Consider the following 21971-nt stretch of genomic DNA (forward strand, 5'->3'; position numbering starts at 1 on the left):
TTTTCCTGGGAATTTAGGAAGATTTGATTCATGTAAGTACTTTATAGCCTCTAGAAACCAATCAGAATAAGGTTCCTTTTGCTTAAGTAATTTGTAATCTAAGCCAGATTGGCTAACTTCTTTTTTTTTTTTAATTTATTTATTTGACAGAGAGATAGCACAAGTAGGCAGAGCGGCAGGCAGAGGGAAAGGGAGAAGCAGGCTCTCTGCTAAGCAGGGAGCCTGATGCGGGCCTCAATCCCAGAACCCTGGGATCATGACCTGAGCCGAAGGCAGACACTTAACGACTGAGCCACCCAGGCACCCCTGGATTGGCTAACTTCTAATGTAAATGACCTGAGAGTACATATTTGTGACTCTGTGGGCCTTGCAATCTCTGTGGCAACTACAACTCTGCCATAGAAAGTTCATAAATAAATGGGGGTGGCTGTGTTCTAATAAAACTTCTAAAAAACTGGCAGTAGATGAATGGTTTATGGTCCATCATGTAAGGAGTTTGGAAGTTGTCGATCTGTTGTAACAGCAAATAAAAAAGCTGAACAAATTCAAAAATCAACAACTCTTTTTTGATCCGTAAGAGAAGTGGGGTCACAAGGCAGACTGCTGCTCCCCAAATCAGAGATCTGATGGGTGAATGCGGAGAATCACAGTTTACTGGAGCAGAAAGCCCTGAGCAGACACCTCTGCAGGGACCAGTGCTATGGCAGAAAAACCTGAACTGTAATTGATGAATTGCTGGAGGCTCAGAGTGGACAAGTCTGAGAATTAAAAACGCTGTGTGGGTTCGGGAGGACAGGCACGGGAAGTCTCCCCTACTTATGTGCGTTTTACCTTCAGGAGATCAACCAGGTTCTCAAGTGAATATTACAGATAAAAATCACCCCATGCTTCTGGCAGCAGAAGGCGGAAAGGAACCTTTGAAATAGACCAGAGCATTCTATTCTTAACAAGGTATGCTCTCAAGAGAAACTATTTCACCACAGTCTAAATTACTGGGGTTTTATCTGGTCTAGGGGGAGAGAAACACCCGACTCCAGCCCTGTCTGGCCATCCTGGCCCACATAAGAGGGGGTGGGTTAGGGAACTGAAAACACTTGTTGAGTTCACAGACCAGAGGCACAGGCTCACTAAAAGACTGAGACCTGACCATAGGATTACAGAAGCCTTCCCATCCTCTGCATCTCACCACCACATTGCTAAGGGACTCTTCACAGCAGTTCCTCCCCCAGTACATCATGTCCAAGCCTCAAGTAAAAATTACAACGCATTCTAAAAGGCAAAAACAAAGAACAAAACAAAACCAGTTTGAAGAGAGAAAGCAAGCATCAGAACTAGACTGAGATATAGCAGGGATGTTGATACATGACATATCAAGAATGTCATACACTTGGAATCACACAGTATGTATGTTCCCATAACATTGGAGACTTACTTTCTGAGGTTGTGGAATTCTTTCTGCATTTTTCTGCCCCGGTAGAACTTGGGTGTTGGGAATTATGCTTAAGAAGTCCAAAATTTATATTATATTTATATGAACCCCTAACGTTCCTAAAAGTGTCACATTAGCTACATTTTTTTTTAAATGACAAAATAAGAAATCCTTTAGAAAAGAGAGAACTGCATAAACTTTGGATTGAATGGATATACATAACAGGATATTATTATGTTTTCCTGCTATCTCAGAATTATAGCAGAAAACAAAATGCATCAAACGTACCTCCTCTTTTTTTAAATTTTATTTTATTTAAATTCAATTAAATAACACATAGTGTATTATTAGTTTCAGAGGTAGAGTTCAGGGATTCATCAGTTGCATATAATACCCAGTGCTCATTACATTACATACCCTCCTTAAGGCTTATAACCTAGCTATCCCCTCTCCCCACCCACCTCTCCTCCAGCAAGCCTCAGTTTGTTTCCTATAGTTAAGAGTCTCTTATTTCATTTTTTGAGGGCTGAGTAATATTCCATTGTATATTATATATACCACATCTTCTTTATCCATTCATCTGTCGATGGGCAGGGGCTCTTTCTATAGTTCGGCTATTGTGGACATTGCTGCTATAAACATTGGGGTGCAGGAAACCTACCTCCTTCTAAGCACAGAGAAGTAGCCAGAATTTGAAAGCAACCACCAGACACTCCCATCTCTAGCCCACTGAAAGATGCCAAAGCAGAAAAGTAGGGGCCCCTACTTCCTTGTAGAGGTTGAATATTTATTTATTTTTTTGAGAGAGAGTACAGGGCTCGATGCAGGGCTCGATGCGGGGCTTGATCCTATGACCCTGAGATCATGACCTGAGCTGAAATCAAGAGTCAGATGCTTAACCGACTGAGCCACCTAGGCGCCCAGGAGGCTGGACATTTTTAAGCCAGGAGACCTGTTAACTTACCTCTGGTTACTCTTGGAGGAGAAAAACCAAACATTTGAGGAGAGGAGCCAGGATCTGCATGTTGGGGGCAGTGGTGGGTACTGTCAGATAGAGATGGGGCCAGAACCCCTTTGCTTAAATTTGCAACTCAAGGAAGTACAAACATTGTAGCCCACATGTGCCTGCAGACCTGGGAGTTGGCCACGGGGAGATAAGATTGATGGCTTTAATCTTGTCAGAAGTGGCAAACACTGGGGCATAGAGTACATCAGAGAAATGTAGCAGCGTGTGCGTGTGCATGTGCGTGTGCGTGTGTGTGTGTGAGGGGATGTCCTTCGGAATACATAGCCGCATTTCAGGAGGACGCTCGTGCCTGGGAGCTTCCTTAACAGAGCATCTGGAATCACATAAACAACAGCAATGGCTAGGGAGGAAGAAGACTGCAGCTTTTCCTGCTCACTGCCTTTCCCATCTCCCTCTTCTTTGTCCATCACCAGAGATGCAAGTGCAGAGGACACGGAGAGAGGTAGAAGTGTGTGAAGGGTGTGCCTGCTGCTTAGCCTTCAGTTCCTCAGGCTGAACTGCCAAAGGGAGGAGAACTTTGAGATGGACGTGAGATTCCAGTTTTAAAATAAAGTAAAGTGAGTCTTAGAAAATGAGACTGGTCCAAAAAGTGACAATGATCGAAACATGAAGGTATGTAGCCAAGGTGTTCACAGATGTTTCCCAGAGGGAAAGGGGGCTTGAGAGAACAAAGAGTAGGTAGGCATTACACAAATGTAATTGTTTTATATATATTATATATAACATGCAATAATATTATATATATATACACCCACATGCACATTTTTTAAAGATTTTATTTATTTATTTGAGAGAGAGAGAGAGAGCATGAGCAGGGGGGAGGGGCAGAGGGAGAAGGAGGAGCAGACTCCCCACTGAGCAGGGAGCCTGACATGGGGCTCCATCCAAGGACCCTGGGATCATGAACTGAGCTGAAGGCAGATGCTTAACTGACTGAGCCACCCAGGTGCCCCAACCCCCCCACATGTACATTTAATCCTTGAACAACCCCAGTGTTTGAACTGCGCAGTTCCACTCTTACATAGATTTTTTTTTTTTGACACAGTACAGTACTGTAAATGTACTTCTCTTCCTTATGGTTTTCTTAATAACATTTTCTTTTTCTAGCTTACCTTACTTTTTGGAGAATACAAATTATAATACATATAAAATACAAAACATGTGTTAATCAGGTGTTTATGTTACTGGTAAGGCTTCTGGTCAACAGTAGGATGTTAGTAGTTAAGTTTTGGGGGAGTCAGAAGTTATACTAGGATTTTTGACTGGGGGAATGGGAGTTTTGGCACCCCTAAACCCCTACATTCTTCAAGGGTAAACTGCATATGAAAATGGAAAGTGCTATAAATAAGAGTTGTGAAATTTACAAGGAGTGGTGCGATTTACAAGAAGGAAGAAATAACTTCTGGCTAGGGGATCAAGGGAATTTTCCTTGAGGATCTGGCAAGTGAGATGATGCTTGGGAAATGGGTTGGGGCTTGGGGAATGCTTACTTGGGAAATAGAAATTGAGGAGAAGGGAAGAGAACAAAAGGGGCAGAAATGGGACAGGACTGCTGCAGGGAAATCCAGAACTGGCCTGGAGGAACACTTTGTAGCCCAGACTGGCTGGAACATTAGGACGTGTGAAGGGGATGATGTGGCTACATGGGCAATTTCCATCAAATGATGGTTACTCGGGTCCAACATACTGGTAGTTAGTGATCTCTTGCTGAATGAAGAAAAGAATAAACTGACTGGATTGCCAGGCCGTGGAACCCCGTTTTATGTATCAAGCAATGGACAGGCAGTAAGGATTCCATTTAGAGGGGAATGACACAAGCAAAATTGTGTCTCAAGAACATTACTAGAGATCCTCATTCACACTTTGGGAAGAATTGACCTCAGGTACAAGGCTTGACCAAAGAAGCTCTCTAAGGGGCACGCTCCTGTCTCTGCACACTTCCTTTTGGGGACCCTCGTTGATCCTCAGCATCAACACTTGCTGCGGTCTACCTTCTATTCCTAGGTTCTTTCTGGCATTTGTAATTTCCAATCCAGCTGGGCCACATCTACTCCTTAGAAACCGTTTCTGGCGGGGCCATGAAGGGAGACAGTATAAGACGCCTAAGGCCCCGAGGGACGCGGAGTCCCTGAAATCGCCCATTCCAACCTCCAAGACGTGTACCTTTCTGAGGTCCTGCTGGCAAGGACTGGTGGCGTCTGCTCCTCGCCCTCCACACTACTAGGGGGCGCGCTCGGTCTCCGGCCCCCTTAGTTCTCAGGCGCTCGCCCTCCCTCGCCGCGCCGGGTTAGGCCACATCCTCGGACCCAGAGGCCGCGTCAGAGTTCCGCACCGGCCAATCCAAACTGTCCATGTACTAGCGGGGGCGGGGCTGCCGAGGCAGGAGGAAGATGGCGGCGGGGGCGAGGTGAGGTGTTGGCAGTAGAAAGGGGTTCGGGCGTGGGGGGCGGGGGAACGTGGAGCGATGATGGCCCGCGCCGGCCGCAGGGCTGGATAAAAAGCCGTCGCGCCGCGGGTGTGGGAGGGAGGGAGGAGAGGGCGCCCGGGCGCCACGAGAGTATGACGGGGCTGTATGAGTTGGTGTGGCGGGTGCTGCACGCTCTGCTCTGTCTGCACCGCACGCTCACCTCCTGGCTGCGCGTTCGGTTCGGCACCTGGAACTGGATCTGGCGGCGCTGCTGTCGCGCCGCCTCCACCGCGGTCCTAGCGCCGCTCGGCTTCACGCTCCGCAAGCCCCCGGCTGTCGGCGGGAACCGCCGTCACTACCGGCACCCACGCGGGAGGTCGGGCCCGGCCGCCGCCCACCCCCGGCTGCGCTGGCGCGCGGACTGCCGTTCCCTGGAGAAGCTGCCAGTGCATATGGGCTTGGTGGTCACCGAAGAGGAGCAGGAGCCCAGCTTCTCGGACATCGCGAGTCTCGTGGTGTGGTGTATGGCTGTGGGCATCTCCTACATTAGCGTCTACGACCACCAAGGTGAGGTCCGGCGCGGGTAGGGGGACCGGGGCGTCTTCGACCGCGGGGACCGCACATCCGGCAGATGTATCCCGGACATGCGGCTCACCGCGGCGCTCCCGGCTCTTCCAGTTGCCGGGTCCCGAGGCCCGTAAGTGCAGATTGCGGTGCCAGCGCTTTCAAGGAAGGGTGATAAGATTTAGTGAACACCTGGGCGCCTGGGTGGCTCAGTCGTTGGGCGTCTCCCTTCGGTTCAGGTCGTGATCCCGGGGTCCTGGGATCGAGCCCCGCATCGGACTTCCTGCTCCGCGGGAAGCCTGCTTCTCCCTCTCCCTCTCCCCCTGCTTGTGTTCCCTCTCTCGCTGTGTGTCGCTCTGTCAAATAAATAAATAAAATCTTAAAAAAAAAAAAAAAAAGATTTAGTGAAAACCTACTAAGTTCCTGCTTTCTCTGCATCTAAAAAATATGTCTTATTTATAATGCCTCAGTAAGGCAGATGGTATTTGTATACCCTTGTTTCACAGAAGAGGGACCTGAGGATCGCCAGCATCTGTGCTTTTTCACGTATTTGCCCTTTTGTTACACCACAGTGTTTCTTCAGAGATTCAAGGAACTGCTCTTAAGTCCCTGTCAGGCTGTGAAGGACTTAGGTATAAGCTGAGGGGTCGGGCCAACTAGCATTTGAACTGGGCCTACGAAAAGTATGTGAGAGGCTGGATAGGCAAAAATGACACTAGTCACCTAGTCTTCAGAGGTCTGGGGTGGTGTGCAGTCGTGGATCCTTAGTGGCTAACGCAGTACTTGATAGAGTAATTCCCTCCTTTAAGTGCTGATTGAGGGAATGAATTGCACCGTGGGGAATTTTGTTAAGTACAAGAATTCAGCGCTTACTGGGTGGCTACAAACCTTAAGCACTGTGCTAAGCACATTCCTTGTAATTTTGCATTTAACTCCATGGGCTCTGAGGCTTATGGGGAGTAGACACATACCTAAGTGACATGGTTAGTAACAAGAGGTGTTGAGAGTAAGTAACCACTATGAGCATGGCGGAAAGTCCCGAATGGAAGAACCTGAGATGTTCAGGCAGAGGGAGTGGGCTTTCAGCTGGACATCGAATTATAAGTTGGCGGTAAGGTTGAGGAAGGCTCTGAATGTCAGGCTTGGGTTCAGTCAGATTTTGAAAGCAGTGGAATTTTCTTAGAGACAAAGATGTGGTAACAATGATTTAGATGTACTGGTATGAAGGAAAGGAAACTAATGTTTTATTCTCTGTTCAGTAATGTAAATTACTGGTATGCTCCACAGAAGCTACAGTTTGATTTTTTTCCTTAAAAATCTTTGTCAAATAGGTGGGTGTTAAGTGTGGGGATTTGTCAGAAAGAGTAGGTCAAGGTCAGACAATAACTCTTAGAGGGTATTAATCTTTGACCCGTCACCTTCCTTGCGGTCAGCAAGGAATATGGTGACTCAGTAGCCTGTCATCATCAAATGGTATTTAACCTGTAGGGTAAAGTTTAATAGGGGCTGACATTTTCTCGAACTTCCCAAAGAAGTCAGCAGACCAATAGAAATCATGAGACTGTTAGGAAGGGACACAATCTTTGCTTAAACCAGTGCAACAGAAATATTGCCTGGGGAAAGAAAGAAGTGAAGCAGAAATGGAAATTAGTTGAAGCCATTAAGCAATGTGGTGAATTGACTTATAAGTGAATCCTTATGCACAGGTGATTCTTTTCAAGCAAATACCTTTACATTCCAGAAGGGAAGGCAGATGTATAGCCAAACAGTTTAACTTGGTGACTATGCCTACTAACAGATTGTAATATTGCCATACTTCCTTGTTCCAGCAATTGCTGTTAATGAATTGCTGATGTGGTTCAGAAATATCTTGTGTCACATTTGCTACAAGAAAAATGGTTGTTAATGAAAAGGAAGAAGTCAAGCTAACCACGTATTGACAGAAAACAGAATGGAGGTTTGGTTTGGTTTGGTTTTTAGATTTTATTTATTTGAGGGAGAGAGTGAATGAGAGAGAGAGCGTGCACGCATTGGCAGGGGGAGGAGCAGAGGGAGAGGGAGAAGCAGATTCCCCGATGAGCATAAGTCTGAGCATAAGTCTGACGCCTGGTTTGTGATGGCTGGAGTGGATGAAGGCAGGTTGGTCATGTCTTCACGTAGTCTTTCTATATGGCTGGCTTGGACTTCCTTATTTAATAGTGACCTCAGGGTAGTCAGATGGTAGCTGACTTCCCTCCAAGAGTGTTCCGGAAGACCTATTCAAACTTACAAGGCCTCTTTGAGCTTAGGAAATCTTGCAGTGTTACTTACTTTTTGGGTACAGATTTCTCACACTGACATTAAAAATGCCTGCCCAGTGTACTCCCAGCCTCCTCAACCTACTTCTCACTATTTTATATACCTTTTGCTGTACCCACGTTTAGGTTACTTGATGTTCCCTCCCACCGGAATGTCCCTTCTCCTTTTCCTGACAAATGGCTGTCTACTAGTCACAAGGCTGTCATTGATCCTTGTAAGTCCATCCTCACTCACTATCACCTCTTAGGTAGCCTGTCTTGACTCTTCCATTCTTATCTTGCTCTATCCTGGGATCGCCTCAGAACTTTGTACATCTGTAAAGGTATTTCTCTATTCTAAAGTAGTAGTCATGTATATGGGCCTGAATCATCTTACTAGGTTGTAAGCTCCACAGATGCTATCTATCCTTTTCATTTTTGCTTCTCCTACAGTGTGTAGTTTGGTGTTATACGTGTAATTTGTTTCCCAACATGAATACCCAGGAACCTTAAAATAATGGAGGGAAATGAAGGAAATGAACATAGTTTGCCTGAGTTATGTATTTGGCACAGTGACACAGATGCTGTTGGGAAGTATGGTTTTACTAGGTACTTATTGTTTTCCTCATATTGAAATACAGAGTTGGAAGAAGTGTTAAAGTCCAGTTGTACTGTGATTGCATCTTGATATAATGAGCAATACAAATGGGTGCTTGTCTTCCTTCCTGTGGAAACTCCTGTAAGGGAGCATCTGTTCCCAAACCTCACCTTTGTGTACTTCATGTCTTGTACAGAATTCCGCATGTACCTTAACATCCTGGAATGTCCTCTTGATTTTGTGCCACAGTTAGCTATCTGGCAAAAGGCTACCATCAATCCTTATAACGTCCACTCTGTAACCCCTAGGTAGCCTCTTGACTATTCCATCCCCAGCTGTGCTGACTTTGAAAAGCTGTATTCTAGGGCGCCTGGGTGGCTCAGTTGGTTAAGCGACTGCCTTCGGCTCAGGTCATGATCCTGGAGTCCCGGGATCGAGTCCCACATCGGGCTCCCTGCTCAGCAGGGAGTCTGCTTCTCCCTCTGACCCTCCCCGCTCTCGTGCTCTCTATCTCATTCTCTCTCTCTCAAATAAATAAATAAAATCTTAAAAAAAAAAAAATTAAAAAAAAAAAGCTATATTCTGCTTTTGTTGACTTTTGATATGACCTCATTTTCTTGAGTACCCTTCTGTTTAACTATAGTACTGGACCTGTGTATGAAAATAAACCTTTACTTAATAGGAATAGTTAGCCTTTGTTGAATTCTTACTATGTTCCAGATACTATGCAAAGACGTGCATTAAATCCTTAGCAGTTTTACACATCAAGAAACTGAAAGCCAAGCACCCATATCTAGTAAGGAGCAGATCTAGAATTTGAACTAGATACTATTGCAAAGATTTTCTACTTAATCGTTTTGCTATACTGACGTCCACTGGTAAGAGAATGTGACTATAATGTCACTTATAGTACTATTCCTAATTATGTTGGGTCATTTTAAAGCCTTGATTAAAGTGGTACTTATCTACAGGTAATGGAAATGACTTGTAACATATTTGAAGGCAAGTAGAATTTTCTTCATACCACTATTACAAAGGTTAATCCTGTGAATCATAGGACATACTTTTTAATCAACTAGATTTAATTTTATGGAACTCCTGCTCTGTGTTGAACTATTTCTTTGTCAGGTAAGCAGAGTCTGTGAAGACACTCTTCTCATTTTTAAAATGTGCACCCAGGGGGCTGCGAAAGCCCACGGGGTTTGTTCATTTCACACCTCTCTCCTGGGGAAGAGCTGGGACTGGGCGCGCCCCGCTTGTTGCATTATGCTGTGCCACCCTCACACCTGTGTCTTCCCTTGCTACCGCGCGCTCGGCCCAGTGTAATTGGTGTTCTGTGAAGTATCCTGGGGCTCTCCCTTAAAATAAAATTGTTTAGTGGCGTATAAGATTTATTTTGTTATGACTGTTTTAGTCATGTAAAATTTTAATGGTAGTTTTTTTAAATTTTAAATAATTGCTTCATATGTTATCTTCTCTGAAGATTGCCTCTGATAGTGTAATTGGATTGTTAGAGAAATTAAATGAGGGTAACCACTAGGTAATGTGTCTAGTTTAAAAGGATAAAAGGTAGGCCATTTTGAAGGATGGGCATTTATAAAGAAGTTAGTACATTAATTCTATAGCTGGTTAGATGTTTTATAATTAGGAGAGATTGTTTTAGTGTTTATCCCACTTTTCTCTCTTCCCTTATCTTTTTTTTAAAGATTTTATTTATTTGTTTGACAGAGCACAAGCAGGGGGAGCAGCAGAGGGAGCTGAGCAGGGATCCCGATGCGGGACTCGATCCCAGGACCCTGGGATCCTGACCTGAGCTGAAGGCAGATGCTTAGCCAACTGAGCCCCCACGTGCCCCATTCCTTGTCCTTATAAATACTTGTTGTTAGGTGTTTCTTGAAGTCTGTTTCTATAGAAGGGAGGGGATAACCATGGTAAAAATTCTAATTTCAGATTTAAAAGAAGATACATTAAGTATGCGCTTTAAAAGTCTCATTTTATGGAATTCATTATTCATTTCACATAAATTTTAAAAGAAGCAGTGTTTAAGGAATACAGATAAGATTTGCTGACTGAATACTTGTCTAATTAAACTCCTTCTTACTTGGTTCCTTTAATTTGAACAAAGTATGTATGTCATGGTTATATTACCCAGTTAATGTATGCATGCTTGAAAGGGTAGACTAAATATCGAACCTACAATTCTAAAATGTCATTTTAATTAATGTAGTAGAGATTTCAAAAAGACTACAGTAAGGGTCCTGAATACAGTATATAATCTAATAGGTGGATAGAGCATACTTAATTCCACTCTCTTTGAAATACCTCTCCTGGCTTCCGTGACATCATGTATGCTTGGATTTCTTCCTGTCTTGCTCTCTGTTCCTTCTGAGCCTTCTGGCTTCTCTTCATTTGTTCCATTTCTAAATATTGGGGTGTCCTAGAGTTTTGTGCCGCTTATATGTATATATGCCCTTGTCATTCTCTTGTTCATTCTATCTCCTAGGTCAAGGGTCATCAAACGTTTTCTTAAAGGGCCAGCTAGTAAATATTTTAGGCCTAGTGGGTTAGAAGTCCTTGTTACAACTACTCAATTCTGCCAATGAGGCAAAAAAGCAGTCATAAATGAGTGGGTGTGGCTGCATTCCCATAGCAGTAGTTTGCTGACCCCTGTCCCAGATCCCTTTCTCCAATCTGATCACTTTAGATATCCTTTAAATGCTCGTACCCAGATTTGTATCTCCAATCCTCATCTCTCCCCTAATTCCAGACTTCTTTATCCAACTCACTGCCTAACAGGGTTCACTTTTATTCGACATCTCAGATACTTAACATGTCCAAAACAGTACTCTTGAATTTCCCCCCACCCCAGACCTGTCTCTCTCTTTTTCTTATCTTAAAAAAATACTAGTACCTTCCAACCAGTTGCTTGACTAAAAACTTAGATTTCCTCTTTGAGCCTCTTACATCATATTCCACCCGTAATGTGTCAACAGGCATCCTTGGCCTTTCCTCTAGAATATGTTTCAAATTCGACACTTGTTTTGGTTGTCCATTGCAGCCACCCCAGTTTGAGTTATTATGTTTCACCTGGATTATTGCTGTAACCACCTGATTGGTCTTCATTTATATTCTGGCCCCTGTATAATCCATTCTTTACTCACCAGTAAGGTGATCTTTTTTGTTAACATCATTCGAACTCTGAATGAACAGCTTCCTATCGTACTTGGAATGTTTTCTCAGCTCATTACTAAGGCCCACAGACCCCTTTGTATTACCCTTTTGCCTCCATCTCTGTCTGACCTCATATAATGCTCTTCATTCCACTTACTTTCTATGTTCACCAGTTATACTGGCATTTTTGTTTTCTTTGAATGTGATGAAAACCTAAATGCTGAGAGAATATGCAATAGCTATAGTAGTAATAATCTCGGTTCTGAAGGTATTGATTTTTGTATTTTGAGAGCTAAACAAAATCAGCAAAGACTTTTTTGTTAAATAATGCAGTTGTTATAATAATCAGGAGATGAGCACTAAGGAAGGACACATGTTACAAAAGTGAAAAAAACAGGATACAAAATTGCGTGATCATTTAAGCCAGGATTACACATGCAGGAGAACAAAGACTAGGAAATACTAAAAACTGGAAGTGTTATGATAGGAGGTTGGGGACATTCGGTTTAGGATGAATGGTTAGGGGACGTTACCTTACCTTGTTGATTAAACATTGAGCATTGTATGTAGATTTGAATACTAGAATTTAAAATAGTTCTTTCTTAAGACTATAAAAAGTTTACATTTGGTCCCCAAAGTGCACAGCTAATGTTTATCAAGAAATACCAAAAACATAGTGACCTTTCTGAAGTCCAGTTTTCCTGGCATAATATTTTTTTTTATGGAAATTATAGCTGTTCCTGGGTGTGTGTGCATGTGCATGTGTGTGTTTTTCAAAATAGTTCTTTCATATATCTTTTCTCTCTATATTTACATGTAGTTTATACTTAGGAAATTGAGAGTACATGAGCTATACTTGTAGAGCAACAAAACATAATAAAAATTCTTTAAATTATTATTGCAAAAACTTTTAGATTCCTAAATCATTCTTAAAGAATTTAAATAACTGTTAGCCCTGTGAAACCTTCTTAAAAGTCTTTTAAAAAAGAGCTCTAGTCCTAGTTTTTTCAAAAGATGCTGCTTATTTGTAAAAAGGGTAGTTGTATATATTTAATAGAGTTCAACTTTGGGGGAGGGGAATTCAAAATGTAACAGGTATATTAGTAAAGTGGGTTTAGCATTATGTATTTATCAGTGTTAGAAATAGTTACGGAACTGAGTAAGTAGAATCCAAGAGACCTGGATTTCAGGCCGAAGTCTTAAAAACTCTTGACCAAGGACAGTAGCTTGACCTTTTTGGGTCTGTTTCCTCATCTGTAAAAAGATGAGATAAAATAATTATTTCAGCTTATTACTGTATGATTCTGTAAAGTATGATTTTCTCAAAAATGTATTTGCAATTGTTTTTCCCTTAGGTCAGTTATTTCTGAATGAATGCGGTCCCAGCTTCCTTTTCTATAAAATGACTTTTGTGATAGTTTCTTTTATTACAACATTGTGGCTTTTGTTGGGATTCTGTGAAGGCAAACAAGATGAATTATGATATGAAAAAAAGAACTCCATAAGTATAAATACTTGCATAATATCATGCTATGATATTACTAGAGGAATTGCCTATCTTAGTCAAAGGCACTCTTACATCTTGTTGCATTTCTTGTGTATATTGTGAAATATGTGTGAGTACACGTTGAATCCTGAAGAAAATTTTAAGTTGATAGTATTGCTTATAGGTAAGTAGGATAGATATGGTGTATAATCAAGATTTCTGGACGAGGCAAGCTATGAGGTATCAGGAATCATTTTGCTGATACTGTGCTTTGTCTGTGTATTTAGCACTTCTCAGAAGCTGTGCTTGTATATTTAATTTCTCCATCCAAATCAGCCAAGATAAAGGTTGTGTTTAAAATAACTTTATGAACATCTTTATAAAAAATACTTTGTAACTGTGCCTCTGTATTCTTCCGTTTTAACAGAATTTCTGCCTGTGTGCATTAAGGAGTGCCTGCTTTTATTGTGAGAGGTTCCTGGAAACTTCTTAGAAATTCCATTCAGTGACATGTCCCTTTAGGTTTTGTTGTTAGGTGGCACTTTGTGCACTGATAATTCAGTTTATTAAATAAACATTGAACTCCTGCTATGTGGAAGGTGACTCAGGGGAAAAGAGATGAGTAAGACACAAGTTCGTAAGTAAGACTACAGTTCGGTAGGGGGATTAAGCTATAATTATAATAAAAAGTAGAATATTGTTTATTATGGAGTTTGGAGGGAATGAGGGTGAGTCTGAGGAGGAATGGGGCATATCTGGCTGGGGGGATTTTGGAAGGGCTTCTTGAGGGTAAGTGACATTTTAGCTGGCCTCTGAAGAGTTTTACTAGGCATGGGGCTGGGAAGGTAATATAAAGGATGGAGGTTGGACTCACATCATATGTTTTGGGGGGGAACATAAGGCAATTCTGATTTGCTGGGAATAGAGTACTACAGCGAAATAGATTCATTTTTTTCATAAATATAAATTATTTCCACCCACCAAATGTGGAAACAATTGGCTGCAATCTTTTTTTTTTTTTTAAGATTTTATTTATTTGTCAGAGAGAGAGAGATCAAGCACACAAGCAGGGCGAGTGACAGGCAGAGGAAGAAGCAGGCTCCCCGCTGAGCAAGGAGCATGATGCGGGACTCAATCCCAGGACCCTGGCGTCATGACCTGAGCTGAAGGCAGACGCTTAACTGACTGAGCCACCCAGGCATCCCTAGGCACAATTTTAATGCTGATCTGAGCAGTATGTTCTTAATACATTAAGCATTTGGGGGGCCATTGGAGATACTAAAATTGGAATATGTCAGGATTGAAGATGAACCCAAAGATTAATCTGGTTGTCAATCTAATAATACATGCTAGAAGGGGCAAGAAAACCCATTGGAAGGTGATTGTAATATTTTAAAGAAGAGTATTGCTTGAAACCAGTTGGGGACAAGGAACAAATGGAAATGGATATGGGAAATACTGCTGTAGGCGAGTATATGGGTTTAGGGTATTAATAGGGCATTGGAGGTGGTAGTGAAAATACTGGAGAGTAGAGAAGATGCCTGGGTGACTGGGCAGATAGTGATGTCTTTATTAGAAACAGAACAACAGAAAGGGCTATGCCTTTTTTTTTTCTTTTAATTATATAGATAGTTTAATAGCAGTTATGGTTTCAAATCACCTATTGTCCCATCATCCTTATACATTCACTGTTCTCATATTACCTATTCCCTTTCAGGCCTTGTCACTAAGTGCATGTAAGTTTTACACTTATAGTACTGCTCCATTAAAAAAAAAAACAAACAAACTTGATATAAGTGTTTGAGAACTAGCTTTAAAAGATAAGCTGCCAAGTTTTAGGTTGGTTCATTTTCAGATGCTTACAGAACTAGGTAGAATTAGATATTTGAATGAACTAGAATTGTTCATCAAATGCTGGTCCTGTTTTTACTTAAAATTTTAATGTTTTGTTCATCTTGGATGTTTTTGCATTAAGTTGTTAAAGATATTGCATTAAGTTATTATTTATCTTAATTCTGAGTTTTTTTGGTGCCCCATTAAGTTTTGCCTCACCTATGTTACCCTTGTCTTGGCCCGCCCCGAGTAGTTATAAAGTCCTGTGGGTGACTAGACTTAGAGAAAGGAGCACGTGGACAGAAAGAGAGGGCAGAGATAGGAACTCTAGGAGTAATCTCCAGTTACAGGTGGGAAGAGGGAAAGGGCTCAGTGCAGAGTGAGAAGGGGCCATTTAAGGAGCATGTTGGGAGTGGAACCAAGAAAGGGCATTCAGACAAGCTGGGGTAAGGATAGAATTTTGAGAAGGAAGCAGGGTAGTCATTAATGGTGACACTTCAGAAAGATTGAGAAGGAAAGGATATAGATTGAGAAGAGGTGGTAACTGTTTTGGTGATAAAGAAGAGCACCCATTGATTTGGAGAGAGCAAGAGTTCCTGTAACATGTGACCACTTAATCTGGAAGCTAAGGCAAAGATGAGTGCATTGGTGAGAACTGAAGCGTAGGTCTTCAGAGTATCAAAGGAAGGATCAGTGTGGTGTAAATAGGCAAAAGCAAGGGTTCCTACTGGTAGGTTACGATTGAAATGAATAACCTTAGCTCATATGAGAAATTGATTTGTTTAACATTTTAATAAGTTCCATATGTCCTGGCAGTAGTGTCATAGAGATTTTGCATTATTTTTAAAATTCATATGCCTTCCATAATTTACACCTATGATACAGACCAAAGTGTGGTCTAAATTATCTTTTATTTGTATAAGTAATTGGAAATCTTGTAACATTACTAAGTCTGTATTATACAGTTGTTTTGTAGTATATGCTTTTGTCATACATGTGAATTTTATGATTGACTTGAAGATGTTTATATCCTACATATCTGTATTATTGCACAAGTATTACTATACTAAACATTGTTTTTCAAATAGCTTCTGATATTAATCACCTTTCTTTAAAAATTTTGTTTGTATTTGGGACTATTTTTTTGTTTAATTTCACTCTGGATATGGGTACTATACAGTGTTCGCTTTTATTATATTTCCTGGCTTTTGATCTTATGATTGTGGGCTTTCATAAAGGAGCCACAGCCTTAGCCCCTGCTCTCCCCCATGTATGCTTCCTTACCTTTGGAGATCTTATTTCTCGCTTCTTGTGTGTATGTTTGGCTTTCACCTCCAGGAGGATGACTCCCAAATGTATGTCTACGTCTCCATCCTCCATCTTGTGTTATGTTACCTTCCCAGCCCCGCCCCTGTAGAATTCTCCTAATTCTTCATTGGCCAGCTGAAATGTCATTTACCCTAAAGAGGTCTTTTTTGAAGTCCCCCAGCCAGTGTCTGACCTTTTTCCAGCAGACATTTATCTGTTGAGTGTCTGTTCTATGCCAGGCACTGTGCTGACCCCTGGTAAGCAAAAGAGTTAAGATCTCTACCCACGTGCTATTTATATGACCTCTTTTGAATGTCATTCCCTCATGTGTCTTAATCACTTTTTCAGTACCCCCTGCCTAAATATTCTGTCATCAGCTGTCTAAAACTAAGTTTATTTTCCTTCAAACCAGTTCTCTTCTAGAATTTCCCCACTTTAAAAAAAAGTCATTATTTTCTGTTAGCTGAGATTAAAGCCATGGAATTTTCTGTGTTCACCTCTAATTAAGTCATGCTCTTCATTCTCTCAGTTTTTCTTTTATAATGAACTCCTTCCATTGCTTCATCAAGTTATGAGTGGACTATTACAGTACTCTCCTGCCTGACTTTCTCTGTAGTGTTGTAAGGTTAATTTTCCTAAAGTTATAAATTTCCACCATTCCCACATTGCTTAGAAATTGTTGGTTACCTGTTTGGTAGACAACATGAAATGAAAGTTAGGTCTGTCCCCTTTTCTCAAATCCTTTGCACCAGCAACATTTGTCTGTCTTTTGAGTATTCAGTGTTTTTTCTTAAAAACAGTATCCTCTCCATTTTAAGTTTCTCAAGTCAGCTCAGCTCAAGTCTTGCTTATTTTACAAAGCCTTTCCCTACAAAGCAAAGGAGACTGCTTTTTTATCTTTGAACTGCTGTTACACATATACCACCAAGTTGACATGTGTATACAGCAGATTCTGTGTTACTTTGTATATATATTGACTGTGTTCTCTCTCCCAGTTAATCCTTGAAGTGCTTTAAAGTCAAATCTGACAGAGTATAGAGTAGGAAAACTTGATAGAAGTTAAAAAGCCGCCACTAGAGAGCTGCCCCTCTGAAAACAGCTAAAAACTTGTCACTTATTTTTAAAGCTCTCTTTATTAGTTTTGTATTAAACATAGTTTCTTCATCTTTCTCAGTGACCTAATAGCAATTAAAAGTTTTAACTTTTCTGTGCAGCATTAAAGGATCAGACACAGTTTTATGTAGTATATTTTCCATGCTTTGTTTGAATTTACTAAATTTTGGTTTTGTTACTTTTGTATATTCTCTCTACTTTTTACATAATTCATACTAGTTCCTCTTATTAAAAAGAATCAAGGGGCTCCTGGGTGGCTCAGTCGGTTAAGCAGCTGCCTTCAGCTCAGGTCATGATCTCAGGGTCCTGGGATCGAGCCCCACATCCGGCTCCCTGCTCAGCGGGGAGCCTGCTTCTCCTTCTGCCTCTGCTGCTCCGCCTGCTGTGCTCTCTCTCTCTCTCTGTCAAATAAAATCTTAAAAAAAAAAAATCAAGGGGCACTTGGGTGGTGCAGTTGGTTGGGTGTCCAACTCTTGGTTTCAGGTTGTGATCTCGAGGTTGTGGGGTCAAGCCCCCATCGGGCTCCATGCTAGGCCCAGAGTCTGCTTGAGACTCTCCCTCTCCCTTAGCCCCCCCACCCCCCCACCCACAGCACTCAGGCTCTCTCTCTCAAATAAATAAATAAAAATATTTAAAAAAAACTAGTCAAATTAAGGTAATAGTATTGAATGCACAAAGTGAATCTGCAAGGAAAATTCATTGGACTGGGAGTCAGGAAGATAAGGGCTCTAGACCACTGCTGCAGTTTTTAAATTCTTGGACAAGTCTCTTCAGGACTTTGGGTCTCAGTTTCTTAATCTGTAAATAAAGGTTTCAAGTAAATGATCTCTTAAAATGTCTTTCTCCGTCTAATTTTATCATATTCATACTGACTCTAAGTAGTCACTCCGTCCTTTTTTTTTTTTTTTTAACATTAGCTTGACTCCAGACTCTTGTGTTAACAAAGTTTTGTTGTGTTTTTCTTTTATATTCTAGTTTAGGTTCAGTCAGTCCCTACTTTATTTGGAATTTGTTCAGTTCTGGGAGCAGTGTTGTTTTCACAACAAACATCCATTAATTGTTGAAGAGGATAAAATAACCTAGTCGGGATTTACTTGCTTTTTTTCTTTTTAAGGTATTTTCAAAAGAAATAATTCCAGATTGATGGATGAAATTTTAAAACAACAGCAGGAACTTTTGGGCTTAGATTGTTCGAAATACCCACCAGAGTTTGCAAATAGTAATGACAAAGATGATCAAGGTAAGCATGAGTGTAAAATTCAGTATCTAACTTATGCAGATGTGTTTTGTGTTTCAGGGCAAATTCTGTCACTCATTCATTCATTTTGCCCTCTAGGTCTTTACTGTCACCATCTTTAATCATCAGATTTAGACTTTTCTTTCTTCATCTTGTTCAAAGATAATTTTCAGAAAAAGATAAAATTATGAATTTCATAGATATTAAAAAATAAACACATGTTAAAGATTTTATTTAACTCATAAACAACCAGGAACTAGGCAGATTTTGTAACCAGTTCAAGAGTCCAGAGAATGGACACACAGACCAGGAATATTGAAATGAATATGTAAATGGAGGCAAAACTGGTTTTTCTATGGGGTTACAGAGAAGATAATTGAACCTCTACCAGACAAGAAAGAATTTGCATGTAGATAGATAAGAATTTGGCATTGCTGTCAGTTACCTAGAATCCTGTCAATTGTAAGATAGGTCCCCTAGAAGCAGAATCTGATCAGGTGGACAATACCTATTCCGTTGAAACACATTTTTTTTTCCTACAGTCTTCATTTTGATCTTCTCTCATGTTATTGCTAACTGTACTATGATTGTAGATGACATTTTAGATGAGTGAAAATTGTAAACTAGCCTATAATTCCTATATTCTAGCGGTTTCATTCAGAGATACAAGGTCTCTGAGCTCTCTAAGAGGAAGGCAGTATATAAATATATATACACAAATGTGATGTGTGAGTCCTTTTAGAGGAGTGTAGATAGGTATGTTTTGATATTGAATTTGAAGGACTTAAATGATTCTTGTTTACTCTAAAAACTATACTTTTATTTTAGTCTGAACTTAATATTTCCTGAAATGGATTTTGAAATATGTCCGGAACAGGATGTTTTACTTAATAACTTGTTTGTTTTTTCCTCCAGTTTTAAATTGCCAATCGGCAGTGAAGGTGCTCTCCCCAGAAGATGGAAAAGCAGATATTGTGAGAGCTGCTCAGGACTTTTGCCAATTAGTAGCCCAGCAGCAAAAGAGATCCACAGATTTGGATATAGACATGTTCGACAGTTTACTTAGTAAGTTTTATATATATATATATATATATATGTTTTTAGTTTTGTCCCACAGTATTAAGGAGAACGTCTAGGTTCCGTTTGCATGATAAAGACTGATTTTGTTGTTGTTACACTTGTGATGTTTCTGAAATCTTAAATACCCACATGTGAAAATGGTTTTGAGATAATGAAATTTGTAGTCAACTCACTTGCATGAGAACTTACTGGTAAAGGAGAGGATATGAAAGGATTTTGGGGGGCAGTGATGAATATTCTTGAATATATTGCTGTCAGCCTTTTTTTGGGATGTTTTCCTATGCCAACAGTGAGTTCTCCAGTTATCCAGACACCATATGGGTGTCCAGCAATTCAGTTCACTTCTGATGCTAACCACCTGGAGTCCGGGTTTGATTCTCCGGGTTTAAAGGCTCAGTCACACAAGACTGCCCCCACTTCAGGTACCAGTTGCAGTTCTCAGCCACCTGGACTGGCCACCTGTGCAGGCCACCTGATCAACTGCCTATAAATAGGGGGTTCCCATGACTCTCTCCTAAGGTTTGCTAGTTTGCTAGAATGGCTCAAAGAACTCAGGAGGGAACTTCACTTCTGTTTGCCAGTTGATTATAAAGGCCACAAAGCAGGAGCGATCCAGTGTAAGAGAGTCTAGGGCAAGGTCTTGGCAGGGGTGGGGGGGGGGGTGCAGTCATCATTCGTGCCTTCTCTGGGCGAGTCACCCTCTCAGCACCTCATTATGTTCACCAACTTGGAAGCTTTTAGAACCTTGTCTTTTAGGGGTTTTTATGGAGGTCCCTTCATGTTAGCATGATTGATTAAATCAGTGCCTATTAGGGTTTGAACTCCATCTCCTGCTTCTCTTTCCCTCCCTACCTGGAGTTTGGAAGGGAGGGCTGAAAGTTTCAGCCTTCTAATCACATGACTGGTTTCTCTGGCAACTAGCTCCCATCCTAAAGCTATTTCTAGGTCTAGAGGCCCACCAAGAGTCATCATTAACATAAACTCAGGTATGGTGTAAGGGGGCTTATTATGAATAACAAAAAATACTTCTCTCACTCCTATCATTCAGGAAATTGCAAGGATTTTAGGAGCTCCGTGCCAGGAACCTGGACAGAGACCAAACATATATTCTTTATTATGTTATAATATCACACTCCTCTGTGTCTTTTTAGTTTGACCTATCTGTTGAGTTTGAATTTAACAGCTATTTAAGAGGCATTTCCAATAATATAATCTTATCATTCATTGTTCTATTTTTAGTATTCTTTCTATTATGTGATACCAGATATACTCACTATATTTGTCATGCTGTACCAAGTATAGCATTACACTTTTTTTTCCTTTAACTATTTATAAAAAAGCCTTCAATTTGCTTATTCTCTCTTGAGCACCCCTAGGAACTTTTTGCCTTAACTTTATGGTCCTTCTGCTTACTGGCATTATCCTTAATCCATTTGAAGAAAGGCAGTGCTTCTAACAATTTCATGTCCATTGGTAGTTTCTGTAGCCATACAATTTCAGATGTACATTTTTTGTTCATTCACATAGAGTTTTCATTTACCTTACTCATTAATCGTGCATTTTCTGTGTAACTCAGTCATTTAGTTGACTCTCCATTCTTGTTTCTTCCACTTTGACACATGTCCGTCCCAGAGCACAATCGTTCTCTGGCCACGTGGTCTCAACTAACTCCTGACTTTCACTGAGTACTCACTTCTTCCCCTACTCTCCTGTCCGCTCTTATTCCCTGTTGTAGTCAGTATTCAGGCTGAATGAATAGACTTAAAGTAGACCATTGTAGGGGCTCATTGTAGGTTACTGGAGTGTTGACTGTTTACTGGATTCTGTAAGGCCTCATCCAGAGGGTAATTTATGAGGGTGTCCTGAAAGTGATGCAGGGACCAAAGGTGGCCCTTCAGGTAGCCTGTGGAGACCTGCTAAAGCGTTGAGCCCAGGTGTTGTCTTCAGGGGTAGTAAACCCACGATAAGTGAAAATCTACACGGTCCATAAGTTAACTTACTAATCCAACAGAAGCAAACCTCAATACTGTCACCCCCAAAAGTTCTCTTCTGACTGCGGTTAATCACCATTCCTACTCCTACCCAAGGCAACTACATGCCTGCCTTTTGACTATACTTTTGTCTTTTCCAGAAATTATATATAAATGGAATTATATATAGTCTTTAATGTCTTGCTTTGTTTCCTTGGCATATTATTAAGGTTCATCCATGTTCCATGTATTAGTAGTTCATTACTTTTTGTTGGTGAATAGTATTCAGTTTTATGGATGTACATTTTGTTGATCCATTCATCAGTTGATGTACATTAGGTTTGTTTGAATAATGCTGCGGTGACCATTCACATACAAGTCTTTGTGCAGGCATGTTGTCCTGTCTTTGGTACATAGCTAATAGTGGAATTGCTAGATTGTGTGGTGAGTGAATGTTTAACTTTTAAGAAAC

The 21971-nt window shown here is 41.0% G+C and overlaps 1 protein-coding gene across 5 annotated transcripts in view; it reads left to right on the plus strand.

Annotated features, from left to right (window-relative positions):
* The first annotated feature begins 4856 nt into the window (after nucleotides 1-4856).
* NUS1 (NUS1 dehydrodolichyl diphosphate synthase subunit) overlaps nucleotides 4857-21971 on the plus strand; it is a 45713-nt gene continuing 28598 nt past the window's right edge. For 3 of the 5 annotated variants that reach the window (XR_014147918.1, XM_081828870.1, XM_006734544.3), the window contains exons 1-3: nucleotides 4857-5430; nucleotides 18327-18452; nucleotides 19365-19514. Coding sequence is in view for 4 of the 5 variants with exons in the window: in XM_081828870.1 (XP_081684996.1) it covers nucleotides 5016-5430; nucleotides 18327-18452; nucleotides 19365-19514 (691 nt within the window). In the remaining variant the exon portion in view is untranslated. The remainder of the gene's footprint in view (nucleotides 5431-18326; nucleotides 18453-19364; nucleotides 19515-21971) is intronic. The other 2 variants (XM_081828871.1, XM_081828872.1) reach the window with 2 other exon arrangements.

This window comes from Leptonychotes weddellii, chromosome 8, assembly GCF_054177405.1.
Source record: "Leptonychotes weddellii isolate Sample4059 chromosome 8, ASM5417740v2, whole genome shotgun sequence".
Classification (NCBI taxonomy): domain Eukaryota; kingdom Metazoa; phylum Chordata; class Mammalia; order Carnivora; family Phocidae; genus Leptonychotes; species Leptonychotes weddellii.